At 34.5% G+C, this 14,529-nt stretch overlaps 1 protein-coding gene across 3 annotated transcripts; it reads left to right on the top strand.

Moving 5' to 3' along the window:
* Positions 1 to 108: 108 nt before the first annotated feature.
* On the top strand, positions 109 to 5,675 carry LOC124306216 (uncharacterized). Of its 3 annotated transcripts, none has more exons than XM_046766617.1 (4): positions 109 to 408; positions 2,106 to 2,257; positions 2,878 to 3,080; positions 4,164 to 5,675. In XM_046766617.1, the coding sequence occupies exons 1-4, from the start codon at positions 299 to 301 to the stop codon at positions 4,377 to 4,379; spliced, it is 681 nt and encodes a 226-aa protein (XP_046622573.1). In that variant the 5' UTR covers positions 109 to 298; the 3' UTR covers positions 4,380 to 5,675. The 3 variants fall into 3 exon arrangements, with proteins under 3 accessions (XP_046622573.1, XP_046622576.1, XP_046622575.1); XM_046766620.1 differs by lacking the exon at positions 109 to 408 and adding an exon at positions 427 to 1,189 and having other exon boundaries at positions 2,931 to 3,080; XM_046766619.1 differs by lacking the exon at positions 109 to 408 and adding an exon at positions 428 to 1,189.
* Positions 5,676 to 14,529: the final 8,854 nt, after the last annotated feature.

The following is a 14,529-nucleotide window of genomic DNA, read 5'->3' on the forward strand; positions in this document are numbered from 1 at the left end:
GACTTCGATCGAACAGAACAATGATACTTAAAATTAAAACGGTGATTGCCTCGTTATTTATGAGAAATTGAAAAAAAAAAAAAAAATTGTCAACATAAAAAAAAAATTGCTTCCCAAACGAAACTTACATATTTCGAAGCAAATTGACGACTCGTTTGGAACGCATCGCATCGCACGTAATAAATCCTTGATTCTTGTGCGCAGGCTATTCAAAGTCACTTCGGAAGATGATCTCACAGGTAGGGTCAACGGCCTCGTTTCTGTTATAATCACTGACGTACTTCATACCTGTATAGTCATGTTCATTATACGTTTACCCATCCTTTCAGTTCCGAAATTGCGTCTTAAGCGAGCGGTCGAGTTTACGTTAGATTTAAAAATTTCCTTAATACAGTTTTTCGGTAACGAGTTAAGTGATTGTATTCCACTTGACGTTTATTAATTTCTTTTTATTTCTCTGAATAGTTTCGATTCGTCAAGTTTAAAGTTCGTTTCTTGAGAAATTTGAACGTACAGTTTGCCGTAGCTGATAATTCGGTGCTTTAATTTATAACAAGCGAAATCATATTTCCATTAATTAGATGTTGAACGGACACTGAAATCTGTGCAAAGTGCAACGATTAGTAAAAAATACTGTGTACAAATTGTTACAACACGTTGTGGAAAATTGTACAGATTGGTTGAATAAAGTCAGATTAATTTTCAATAGACTTTGGGATATTGAAAAAAATAAAATAATCGAAGGCGCAACGTTAAATTTTCAAATTTATCATTTCATTCTATCGAGTGACTCGCCGGTCTGAGGAAACATCGAGTGTCCAAATCGATCGAATTCGTGGAAACTCCCGGAATTTCAGATAACGAGAAACGTTACGAGTCACGTGGAATACACGAGAATTATTTCTGCGCGCGTTTCGAGCCGACGACGCGTCGCGTCGCGACGCTTGTAAGAGTAGAATAATCGGCTCATTTCGTGGACGGCTTTCCGCGCGTCGATATCGCTGCGTAGAAACTTCGTCGGCGATTCCTTAACTACATCACGGTGACGTGTGTGCCGTCAATAAGTTGCATCGCGGCGATGAAAAACTAAAAATTGTTCAATCAAGTTCACTTCGGATTTATAAATAAATTTATACGAATATTCAAGCCCTGCAGCTAATTTATTTTTGCATCAAAATCGAGGATCCAGGTACGCTGTGTTTCTGTTTGTTAAACGTATTGCTTTAATTTCACACCTTTTTTACAACGTATATTGCTTATACATTAATTTATACGTGTGCATTCATACGCGCGTGAATTCGTATTAAATGCATATTTGCGCGGCGTGTTTCTAATATTCCGTGAGCAGCTGACGCAACGGCGAATACGGTTGGGCGATTATTTAATCGCACGTGTTTACCGTTCTCTGACTCGGGAACAGAAGATCCTTTTTTTTTGGTTATAATTTCACGTAAGACGTGTTTTTGAGTATTTTTCACAGGTTTGTCGAACCTCTCGATTGATTTTTTTTTCCTAAGAGGATGCTATTGTCAGTCCTTATCGACCGAGTAAAATATCACTTATTTCGACTATTACCCAAGCTTACGCGTCGTTAACGCAAAAAAGATAATGACAATGAAATAGTTATTCTGCATGCATTTTCTAATAAGAATTGTATAAAAACAGAAAACAAAAAAACACGAAGCTCGAAAACATTATTAATTAATAACGGATTTTTACGAATTTCCGCATGGATATATTTATTATTTTCAATTTAAATAGAATTTACGCACAACGTACGCAAAAAGGAAAGAAAACATTCGGTAAAAGAAACGAACGGTATAATTTTTCAGCTGTCGGGGGTTTGGTGATAAATTATAATATTATAAATAATCAATTTAATTGCAAATTCCCAGGCATGTGTGATAACAAAATTTAGCGGAAGACAAAAAATTCTATGCGATTGTTATCAAACAAATTATTAACTTTATAAATAAATTATCCACAACGTATTTTTCATTACCAAAGAAAAGACTGAGTTTAAAATTTTCCTTTATCAAAACACAAGTTGTTTTCTACCAGTTCTTTGTATAATAATTTCGCATGTTTCTTGTATGTTGAAACAGGTTGCAAAGGCAATCAGCAATGGAAGATCCGGCAACGCATCCGGATGAACGTTTAACAATAAGCGATCATGACATGTGCCCGAGCTTACGAGCTGCCTTAAATTATTCACCGGTATATTTCGATTCCAGTGACGGGGATGACGACCCTCTCGGTATGTCGTAGAAAGATTTGCCTTACTTTTTGCAACGCGTTTTTCGAACAGCGTAGGTAAGATAAAAAATTAGAAAATGATCATTCCATCATGGAACTGGTGAAAAGTGTTGACTTCCGATTAATTGGAGATTTCGCTCCACGTGGCCAAAGATAATATTAAATCTTCCTTATGTGAATGATAAAATATGAGATACGCTGCTGTTTATCATTCCATTGCAAATCAATGGATTCAGCAAATTTATAACACTCGTATGATCTCAGAGATTGCATCACTGCTATTTATCAAATTCTTCAATCCATTTTTCACGTGCGAATACATAATAGGGTGTTTTGTTTGAAAGCCGGATTTTTTTTTTTTTTTTTTACTTTAGTTTTTCGATTAGATCAAAAACTTGCTGCAAACAGCAAGAAAAGAAACCTCACAAAAGGATATATCTTAAATTCAATCTGAAAAGCTCACTTTCTGAACTCGGAGTCTTTCCATTGAAAAACAAACAAATGTCGTCATCAAACCGTGTTCAATTCATTATTGCATTTCTTCTTGAAATGACAAATTTTTAGTGAAAATTTTATTGAAATATTATCAGATTTTTCAATACCATCTGATTTTTCACGCAGCCCTTCCGGAAACGACTTTCGTAATTAACGATGACTGGACCATTTCGTCGCAGGAATTACCATCCCTCAGACATATTCCGGAAGAAGATCCTGACGCAACCGACGCGGATGACGTCGACGCCGAAAATACCGAGGACGAAGTCGACTCCTTCGTAAACCATGGCGATATCCTTTCGCGAATAGAAAACAACTGCGACGAGGACGTAAGAAGCTTTTTCTCTTAAAAAAAAAAAAGAGACACGATTACAAGAACGAATCAAAAGTCACATTGATAACCAGTGAGACTATATTATTTTTTTCAATTTGAAAACTTATGCACACAATAATTAGCATATGTGTGTGAAATAAGTTGCACTACCGGAAGTTGCGATAGTACTTCGTTAATGATTGTCATATTATACACACTTCGAAAACAATTATAATCATAATGTCATTACTTTTATCTTTGCTATTGCGCGTGGAATTTTTTAGAATTCAAGTTTCAGCAGAAATCTGCAGTTATTCGCGTTATATTGTTATAATAAATAAATTGCATTATTTTGATATCAAATTGTGTGTGCAGGTATATGTAAAGTCAATATTTCCATATATTTTATTGATCCTTATAACTAATCGTGTGATAATTTGAAGATATTACAGAAATTTACTAAGAAATTAAAAAACCAACATTTCTTTTAAGCTATAATTATTATCAATTCGTCATCCGTGGGTGTGGTAATAAAATGTGACTATACGAAAACCGGAAGAATAATCAATTATCAAAATTCATTGCGTAAAAATTTTCGAAAAAGACACGAATAAAAATTCTTTTCAAACGTGGAATAATTTCAAGGTACCGATTATAAATGATCGAGAAACTAACGGCGAAGTGAACGGGCAAAATGAGAATGAATAGAAAGAAATAAAACGATTAAAAAAAAAAAAAAGAACTAGGTACATGTACCACAATGTTGAGTTATCGTCATTCGGCGCGTCGTCGTTATTAAACGCTGATAAGCTCGGGTGTTCCAAATCTCCTTGAACCTTGTTCCGTAACGGCGGTGTGCCGATGAGACCGGTCTTCTCGTCGTGTTTACTCGAGATAAGAAAAATCATGTACGATGCGTTATCGCTTTTCAGCAAGGAGGCTTAAAACCATGAGCGATAAATACATACAATAAATGCGTTACGTGTAACAGAGTTGAGACGAAGGTAGAAAACGGAAACAAAAAATCGACCCAGTTAATATCTGGATCCACAATCTTGTTTCCTTATAAATTTTATCTATTTATTTTATTCGCTTTCAGGAGCAAGTCGTCCCCTCCAGTCCTAACGAAATTCTGGACATTGGCGAGGAGTCAAATTCTTCGGGTTCCAGCCTAGACGGTGAAAACGTCGAAATAATCAACGAAGAAATAAACGAGGTTGAAGAGGAGCAGGAGATTCCGGAACCGGAAGTGAAGAAGAAATCAGACGTCGATGAGAAGCGCGGGAATCGCAGCAGCAGTCCTCAACCTCCGTGAATATCGGCGATACCGGAAACCGGAACGAGTCGAAGTTCTTTCAGACTGTCACGATTTGTATTGTACATTTAACGCGAGTCATCGATCGATGATCGGAATTAGAAAATCATCGTCGTAACTCAATTGTCGGGTGTTAGTTGAACTTTGCATGAATCGTCAATGTGTTTTCTTGTTTATAGAAGGTTACTGATGACGATCATACGTGTATCGAGACTTGCTGCTCGCGTAAAAACGTAGACACGTTATTGTTCATTTTCTGAATCACTGTTTCATATAAAACGCACGAAACGTGGTCAGCGTTATTATGGATATGCTGGATATTGTGAAAATAGAACGATGCAATCGTGACGTAGATAATTTGTGGATGTGGTTATTGTCTCATTGTCACAAGAGATTTAAACAATTATCTCTGATGAATCATGTATGAATATGTCTTTTTTCCGAATCCTCGATAAATACTTTCAATCGTGAATATTACACTGAAATTTGAGTCAATTACATCACGCGGACAAATTATGTTCATGATCAATGAATTCAGCAGCAATTTGTCTGCATATCGGTTAGAAAATTTCCGATCGTTTAACCTTTTTTCGTTATATACATATTTAAATGAAGTCGGTGTGAATTTTCATAATTTGTGGATTAAAAAACGATTTTACTTTCGCTGAGAAACTTTTCAAAGCGAATTTCAAACGAATTATAGCTCTCTCAATACTATGTGTAATTTTATTTACATTACTGGTATGAATCTGTATTTTCAATCAAAAGAGTTAACCGGACTATATTTATATTTTTTATTCTCAACTTCAGGGTTAATACAGATCGCGATGTATTAATAGTTGAATTGTTAATCAACGTTTGATTATTTTTTCTGTATTCTTGTGAAACTACACGAGAAATTGTTTCTCAGACTTGTTCTTTCGCCGTTCGAGAATTTTTAGATCATGCCTTTCAAACATTTCAATATTCGATGTATGTAAATAGTACGATTCTAGAAACAAAAATGTAGTATAATTTTGATTCATTATATGAAATAAAATTTCATTATGGTGTTACATATATCTGGGACGGCTGAAACTAGGGTTATATGTATAAGATTTTTTTTTCGTATATGAAACTGACTGTTATTGAACAACCATAATATATCTTTGAAAGTATGACGTTTTATCTATATTGTGTGAAAATTTGGTTGAAATATTTCAAACGGTAAAAAAGTTACAGTCGTTTTTCTGGGACGCGTGTTTGGTTCGCTACTTATGATGAAAACAAAAAAAAAAAAAAAAACTGCCAGGTATCCAAAAACGGCTCGACAAGTATTAGATTATTGTGTGAAACGTAACTCTGCAAAACTAGATCTCAGTCGGTCAAGTAGACGCGGAGATATTTCTGGTACCGATTTTGAAAACATTGTTTCGAGAAAAACGCGTGGTAAAATTGTTGAGTAGAGTTTACACTGCCAATGAAATAACTGGTTTATTTAAAACTAACACGAGATTTTCGATTCCTGGGCAATATGACTCGGATCTTCCTGAGATGTCGATATTTTTCCTTCTTTTGATGCCTTTATCGCTGCTCACCTGATCGGTTACAAAACGCTATAACTTCGTCATTACTGCGAATTTCATTATGAAATTTTTAAGGTAGAAACTCAAAGGATAGTACTTTCGAATGAGCACCTTTTTAAAAAATCGATTTTTTTTATGTTACTCATCCAAGTAAATTTAACCCCTTAATGCGTGTAAAGCCGTTGATTGTAGTGTTATTTTTAATTTCTTTGTATATCATGTTGTTATGTTTCAAGTTCGTGTCTCCCAGGAGCTTGAATCGCAGTTCATCGATGTAGCTTGACAGGACAATAAATTATTAGAAAGCAAAACATGTTTAAATGCGTAAATAATAATAAACAATATAAAGAAACGCGCTTTAATCTATAGTAGAAAGAAAACATTGAGAAGGAAATAAACGTATAATTGGCGCATTAATATCTTTTCATTTAAATAATAGCGATTAATTATAATATTTTGATTTAACTTGAGGATTTCATTCAATACTATCGAGATTCATCTCACACTCGAATAAATTATATACTTCGGGCGTGTGACATAAAAAATGGGCGTTTAACTTTCGAGTAAATTATATCCGAGATGAAAAAAAAAAATAAATGAATAAATAATAATGTCAGTTTGTACATAAAATTTATTCATAAATTTTTTCCAACGAATCACTCCGCGCGGTATCCGTGAAGCAGTTCGATCATCTGTAAAAATTTCACCTCCAGTTTCTTTTCAAGCCTTAAACGTAGCCGTGGAAATGAATACGAAATTCGGTTTTCGGGTTAAACTGTACTAATTAGCATATCGGATATTCATACTTCATATTTATGCTATATTTATTACGATATGATTTTTTAACCATGTTTTCTAATTGGTTTTTTAAAGAAATGAAAAAACAGAGGTATTAACGAAGGCCTACGATTTCTGAAAATCATTTTCACTTCATCGATCATCAGGAATTGAATATGATCAATTACAAATGCTTTGGCAAAATTACTAAAGTTTTGAATTTTGTCTCTTGGTTGATTTCAATTTTTTGCGTCACGTGCAATTCTTCGGAAGACCGAGAATAGAAAATAATTTATTGCGTGGCAACGATATATTGTTCGAGAGAAAAAAAATGATGTTGTTATTCATATATAATTTCAAAAAGTCCGAATCTCATAATGAATGCGTTTCACTTGGCTTTCATCTTTAATATAAGTCATGATCACTGAATATATGAAATTCGAGGAATTTTAATCTGTAAGACTTTCAATGAAGATTTCAAAGATTTTCATCTACTTGAAAGTTTCTAAACTTCGGAATACTTCGGAGTTTCAATGAACGTGTCTTCGATTTAATTTGAAAATCTTTTCAAACCAATACGTTCACCCGATTTCAATATTTTTCGATTTGAATCATCAATTCAAGATGGCGGCCGAAGCGACTCCATAACCCGTAAAAATTCGGGATTTAGACTACCAACGATTAGACAGAGAAAATAGTTGTGTCAAAAAATTGCAATTTCCGGTGTTTTTGTTTTTTTCTTATTTATACATAGCATTTGGGTTAGTAATACAATATTGGATATGAATTGCTAGCAACAGAATTAGTCTTTCGTTTTTTACAGTTTACTGCGCATGCGCTACGATCTAAGAGCAGTTCTTTGCCAGGTTGACCAACTGTCACAAATTTACACGACAGTTTACCGCGATGTATGTAACCTGAAAAATTTTTGAGGTTACGTTCCCGACGGTTGGTCACCCTGGCAAGGAACTGCTCTTAAATTCTAGCGCATGCGCAGTAAACAGACCAATTCTGTCGTTAGTAATTCTCACGGTGAAAACGAAAAGTTGTTGTCCTCATATCGGAAATTGGACACCGTATTGCGAATTCTCTGTCAGCTGTATTCCTCGCCTGGCAATAAACCGAGACGACATTACGAGCTACGAGGATTCTTGTTACACTTGCAAGTTGGACAACGTGTCATTCGAGATGTAATAGAATGGCATGCACGCGGAAAGTTGCAGCTGTCGACACGTTCGAGTAAATTGAGGCCTGAAATAAACAGCTCGGTCTGCATTTTTACAAAGCGTCGTTGGATTCGAAATGCGAAATAACTGTTTGTATTTGGAAACATGTGTTTCTGCTTGTTTCCGACCCTTCGCATACTCGGTCTCGTTTTTTTTTGCACACGCTATTTTATTGTCCGCCCTGCACGGAATCGCGAATATTTGCAACACCCGCACAAATGTAATTTAACCCCTCCGCATTCTTCGCTCTTTAACGACGATGTGGATCGACGAAAACAATTTATAATAACAATCGGGAATATCGGTGGAACTCTTCGTGCATAAATTCTTGCGTATATTATATTTCGACTGTCATTACAAGTGTTAATGCGTCGGTCAATAAACCGACAATGAGTCATCGCGGTTTATATTTCGCAAAATTACGTATAGCAATTCAAAGAGTTTCCAAAGTTACGTGACTGACTTAAAAAAATATTTAACAGCGAGGCTTGTTTTTTTTTTTTTTATATAAATTTACACTCTCGCCAATCGATACGTTACTTGGTTATTTCTACCCCGGGTATTTAATTAATGCATATATGCATAATCTCCGTGTTTTACACATTCCAATTTTTCTATCTTCGCCTCTTGTGTTTCAGATAATTTAATTTTCATGATACCAGGATATCGACTTTGCCGCTTTTTGTATATAAATGATTGTTCAATAAAACACATTTAAAAATATTTACATTAGGTTTTTTAAGTTTTCTAAACTACTGGTACTATACATACAAGAAATCGATCATAGAGCTATGGAATTCTATTGAAAGACAGTAAAAAATATACAATCTTCATACCCGGAACGTGATAAATTATTACGAAATTGCTTTGCTTGAAAAAACGATCGTTCGCCGCGTTTAATAAAATTTATTATCTGCTAATTCATTCTAGCGATAATTCACCTCCGGGTATTGTATGTACCAGGATTAAAAAGATTCTTAAAATTGTCTAAGCGAGTTATTTATACACACGGTATTTGAGGTTTTATTCAAATTTTATTACAACTACGTGTAGTTTGTCTTCTTCTTTTTTCCCCCAGGCATGTTTAATTTAACGGCGATCATTTCGACCCTTGCGTGCTTTTACTTTTAACAGCAGTGAGCAGATCGCGTGTTCAGAACCAAATCGAGCCCTCCTTACACGCTCATCGATATAATAAACATTCTACACACTGAGAGATAATTCATTCAAATTATCCAATAAAATGGGTGAATTTCGTGGATTTTTTTCGATACTATACTTCAAATAAAGGAAGAACAATTTGACCGTTTTTTCCACTTTTCATTTGAAACATCTAAGTCAAAATTAGTTTGAAATATTCTACATTATGCAACATATACATATAAAAAGTGGAATATTTTTTTACAAGTAAATTTCCCTGTTCACACAAAGCTCAAATACAAATCTCGTGCTGCTTGGATCTTAGACTATTCCACAAACGGTCAAGAATCGTGGTTAATGGATAAGATTGAGATTCCTACCGCGCAAATTAAAAGACTGGATGTACCGTGTGCAAAAGTTTTTGAAACGGGCGCGGCCTTAATTGGATGTCGGTAAACCGCAAGACGTGATTAACGATCTTTTATAAAGTGCAAACTGCAGTGTGAAAGTTGTTCTGAAAGTTCGTGTAAATATAATCAAAACAGATCTGCACTTTCAATTAATCCCCCGCAGGGTTATGGAATTCTACTCACCGACGTTCTTGTCTCTCATAGAGACAGCAGGAACCATTAAGTTCTGATAATTTTGATCAAAAAACTATCCCCTTGGTGTGTAAAACATTAAAAACCCGTCAATTTCGATCATGTACGAAGTATTAGTTTATTATATTATGCGACAATAAATTGATTTTACTTGAGTTGTTTTTTCGGTCAACTTAGGAGCCCAAGAAAAATTCAATTTCGAGCGATTTATTGAATTTGTATTAACACTAAAAATTGTTCGTTAAAAAAAGGTAGCAGAATTCATATCTCGTATAAATTGGTGCTCATGACCCGAGCCATTCGTATCTCTTGAAAATCTCCTCGACTTTTTTCTTTTTTTTCTTTAAGCCGAATTAAACTTGATCTACCTGCAGTGCAGTTGCGCAATAGTTGTTCAGGTTTTTATTAAAAAAATCTCTTCCTTCGATATCAATTGTTTAAACTGGATATTTCAGCTGATATATCGTCAAGAAAAACAGGCCAAAAAAAAAATTAACGCAACAGAGTCTTATTTTGTTTCACGCGTATCATTTTTTCGACAGTTGTTACATAAAGCGCAAAAGACAAAGTCATGGAAACAATACGGTGACACAATTCTCGCATAAACAGTGAAGCTGAAATATTGCAAAGTATAAGAAATCCGAATATATAATTTGGGTTTAATATCTGAAAAATTGGCACAATTATCGATTGTGATCTCGGATTTTTTTATCACATCTAAAAGCGAAATTACAGCTGATATTCAAGAGCGATAAAAGCGGATTCCTCAACTTCAGTCTGACGATGATAAAAAAGAAAAGGGCAAAGCAGACGATAAGATAGATTTAAAAAAATGGATGATTGTTTCCTGGGTTTTGACCAGCGACTGACCTCGATCTCTCGCGTGATTTTGATCGCCGCCTTTCGAATTCGAAGCAACTCTTTGAGACAGCTGTAACGGAGAACCGGAAGTCCCGAGAAAGTGCTGCACGCTCTCTTGTTTCATACTTGGATCTGCATGTGCAAAACTTGTGCAAGAGGACCGTTCGATTGTTTCAGCGAAGAAAGGATCCGATCGAGGCAAATTTATCTCCGCATAAAAATCAAATAAAAACTTTCCCAACGACGCCCGGAAGGCCTCCATTATCTTGTTCTCTCCCTAAACCGCGTCCGCAACTTAAATGTCAGATTGGCGATACTTTTAAGAGCAGAAGTCGGTTAGTGTAAAACACTAGGAATTTAATGTTTGCCCGACGATTTTTCGCGGCGAAATGGTTGAGAAATTCCAATCGTTTGGAGAGGCTGTGCACTGAGAAAAATTTCATTTGTTATAATAAATAGAAAAATTCAGTAAAACGAATATCGTTAAAAAAAAAATGTTTGAACATTGTTGGAATCACGAAAAATGAGGTACGCGTAAGCATTTTGCGCTATCGCCGATCCTTTTTTGTTTATTGCAACGCAAAATCTGTTTCTGAGATTTACTCTACTTTTTTACTTAAATAAGGCTTTAACGTTAATTTATCGTCGCACAAGCGTTAAATTTTCGAAACGGTTACAAAAAAATATAGTAACTGTGATCGTAATGAGAAAGAATAGTAACGGATACTAGACTTTCCGGTAATAGCTAGAAAACTAATTTTCATTTTCTACCTAGAACAATATTTTTCGATTGTGGTAAAAACGAAAATAGTCAAGGACCGAGCGGTAGCCGGAAGTAAAAATTTCTCTCAGTGTGGAGACTATTTTCTACAAAGTCACTGAAACGTTTTTTTCGTTTTCTCAAGTCAATTTAATCTTGAAACATCGTCATGCTGTAAAATTGAATTTTTCACCATGCTTAAATGGTAAAAAAAAAAAAAAAAACATTTTCACCAAATTTTTCACAAATAGTATTTTGAATAAAACTAATTCACCGGATTTTTAAGCAATTTAAAAAACAGTTTGAAACGTAGCATCGATATTTAAGTTTTCGTTTATTGTTCCAATAATTTATGCTCTTATATTTTTTACCACATCTTTTTAATTTGCACTAATACAATAATTATTGAAACACTTGATGTACGAGATAGTCTTGTGAAAAAATTATTCAAAAGTATCGATTTTCAACTAACTAACCTCCTCAATTGTTGGAAATGCTGATTCATTGTTGATTTGATAATCCTGTCTAATTCGATTCACTTTCTAACCAATTTTTCAGATCTCACGTGACGATCCTATATTCAAGTAACAAAAACTCGAAGCACAGAATTATTATCGGCCCATAAAATCTCCAATAAAACGAAGAGAGAAGGATTGTAAAAAATTGAACCATCGCCGGCCATAAAAGCCGGATTCTTTCGGACGCCCTCTTCTCTCTGCTTCGGCCGCGCCAAACTTTCTCCGAACTTTGAATGACCTCTGGGAGAGTTTCGATGACCGCAAACTGTAGCGTTCAATCTGTTCAAAGGCGGACATAAAAATACCTATATGGGACGAAGCTAATGGCGCGTTGTACATCTATAATTTAAATGTACGTGAACACCGCGAGCATCCCAAATGCCTGTAAAAACTTCCGACGACACGTCCCTGGCTTTCTAATCACCCTTCACCATCAATTTTTATCAAGCTCTTTTCCCACAGACTTCTAGGTTATAGTTTGATCCGTGACAGGGATAAAGATGGGCACATTACCTCTTTTCCGTTCCAATGTATTTCTCTCCTTGCTGTTATATTTACCTTTTGTTTTTCTTTGTTTTACCTGCTTTGTTTCATAATATCCTGCTCATTATTTTCCATTCTTTGTCATACATTCAGTTTGAAAAAACTACCGAAGTCAGTTCTGAACTTTCGCCCAGTGTAGAGCGGGAGTAGATATAAAAGGCCGGTTATGGACACAGATTCCTATTACCGACACTTATCGACGTTTCAGTTGAGACTCGAACCCTTTTTTGCTATTACGTCACTCCTGGTTCGAATCGATCGGAATTAAGTTAATTGTACTATATTTATTTGATTTGAGAATTGTAACAAGTTACACAACAGTGTAGTCAAAGAAATCCTATTATACATATAAGTTTCAATGCTCTGTCTCAATGTTGAGGGGTGCCAGCATGGTTTTTTTTTTTAAATTTTGAATAGACTTTTTTTTAGGCTATATTTTTTCTGGACGCCATATTGATTTTTCCATCATGAAAAATTGAAAATATTCGAGTAAAAAGTGTCTTGAATCCCAGATTTATTTGTATACCGTTTGATTTTTTTTTATTTCTTTTTCATTCGTTGTAAAATTCAAAAATATCAGGTCTGGTATAAAATGAAATCTCATCTTGTAAGGAAAAACATACATATATATATATATATATATATATATATATATATATATATATATACATATATGTATCTGAATTTTTATTTTTTCATCTGCTGGCACCCTTTAATAGTGAGACAGAGCATTAAAACCTTGATGATTTTCTTTTTTCAAGATTCACTTAATATTTTTGAACTTGGAGCATGAACATTTTCTTAACGACCACCCTATTATATATCCGAAGCATCGATCTCGGTCCTCTGTCAGAGAAAAAGAGACCCCCGTTTTTACGTTGCCTAAAAAGACGATTCAAGTATACCAGAATAAAGACTGTACCGAAACGAAACAACGAACGTTTGCAAAACCGTCATTAGCATTATTTCATGTACATTATTAATCGTATTGCTCGTCGCAAAGTGTGTAATGTTACTTGTAACGTGTGTATTAAATGGGTTGAGAATTCTGTTACGTCGTCTACACACAGAAATGAATCAGTCGTCAGCAAAAAGTGATCAACACTTATGTCGCTTGAGTTGTCCGAGTAAGGAATGGAAAAATTCTGAAGTCAGTACTATTTCTGATTATCAGTTTTGACTCTTTTTCTTTCCTCTTTTCCTCTTTGGTTGCAATTCGCATTTTCAATGCTCGATGATGTTGACACAACTAAGAATTATACAAAAAAAAAAAAGGAGAAAAACTATTTTTTCATCGCTGCATAATATGTTTATTGCTTGACAATTTTTTTTCACAACAATAGCACTAACAGTTTTTTTTTTAAGACTCCTCTTCAACTGATCTTTTTCTTACGCATGTTAGTGATAAACAATTGTGGATTCTAGAATTGACACATCACTGGAATCGATTCTTCAACGATATTCTAAAATAAACCGAACAACGATCGATTTGGAAAATAATTTCGAGAAGTCGAGTCATTTAGGGTAATGGCTGATAAAAATTACCGTACCTCTAAATTCACATAAAAACGACGAATTTTTAACTAGTAATCAATTGCTCGTTTTAATTTCTTCGTTATTTTTAATAAAATAGTACCAAGAAACACGTTACCTACGTAAATTCAATATTACCATTTATCGGCCCGATGAAACATTGAAATAATAAGACTGTTTCGTTTTCGGAATCGTTGTTTATTCAACTGAAAACGTCAGGAAATTGAAGATTTTGAGGAAAAACATTGTTACCTTTCACCGTTTGCCTTCGATATTTTTTTTTTTTTTTTCTTACCTCGCAGTTAAACAAGCAGAAAACACATATTTCAACGAACATAAAGACAGTAAAACAATTATTTATACTATCTCTGTGTACGGCCTATTAAAATGCTTAACTTTGGTTGTTTTTTTTTTTTTTTTTAACGGAATAAACTCCACGGAGAGAACAATTATTTTCATTTCATTACAGTTTCGAGTCTGCTTGTATTGCGGGAGTTAGCCAAAACAAATTTGCGTACACATTCTAGACGGTAAATAGTCAATATTTTTCACCCTCGTGTTCGATGTGAGAAAACAATATATTATCCCGTTATATATATTCGATAACAGGTTTCATTGCTTATTC

This window comes from Neodiprion virginianus, chromosome 5 (assembly GCF_021901495.1).
Source record: "Neodiprion virginianus isolate iyNeoVirg1 chromosome 5, iyNeoVirg1.1, whole genome shotgun sequence".
Classification (NCBI taxonomy): Eukaryota; Metazoa; Arthropoda; class Insecta; order Hymenoptera; family Diprionidae; genus Neodiprion; species Neodiprion virginianus.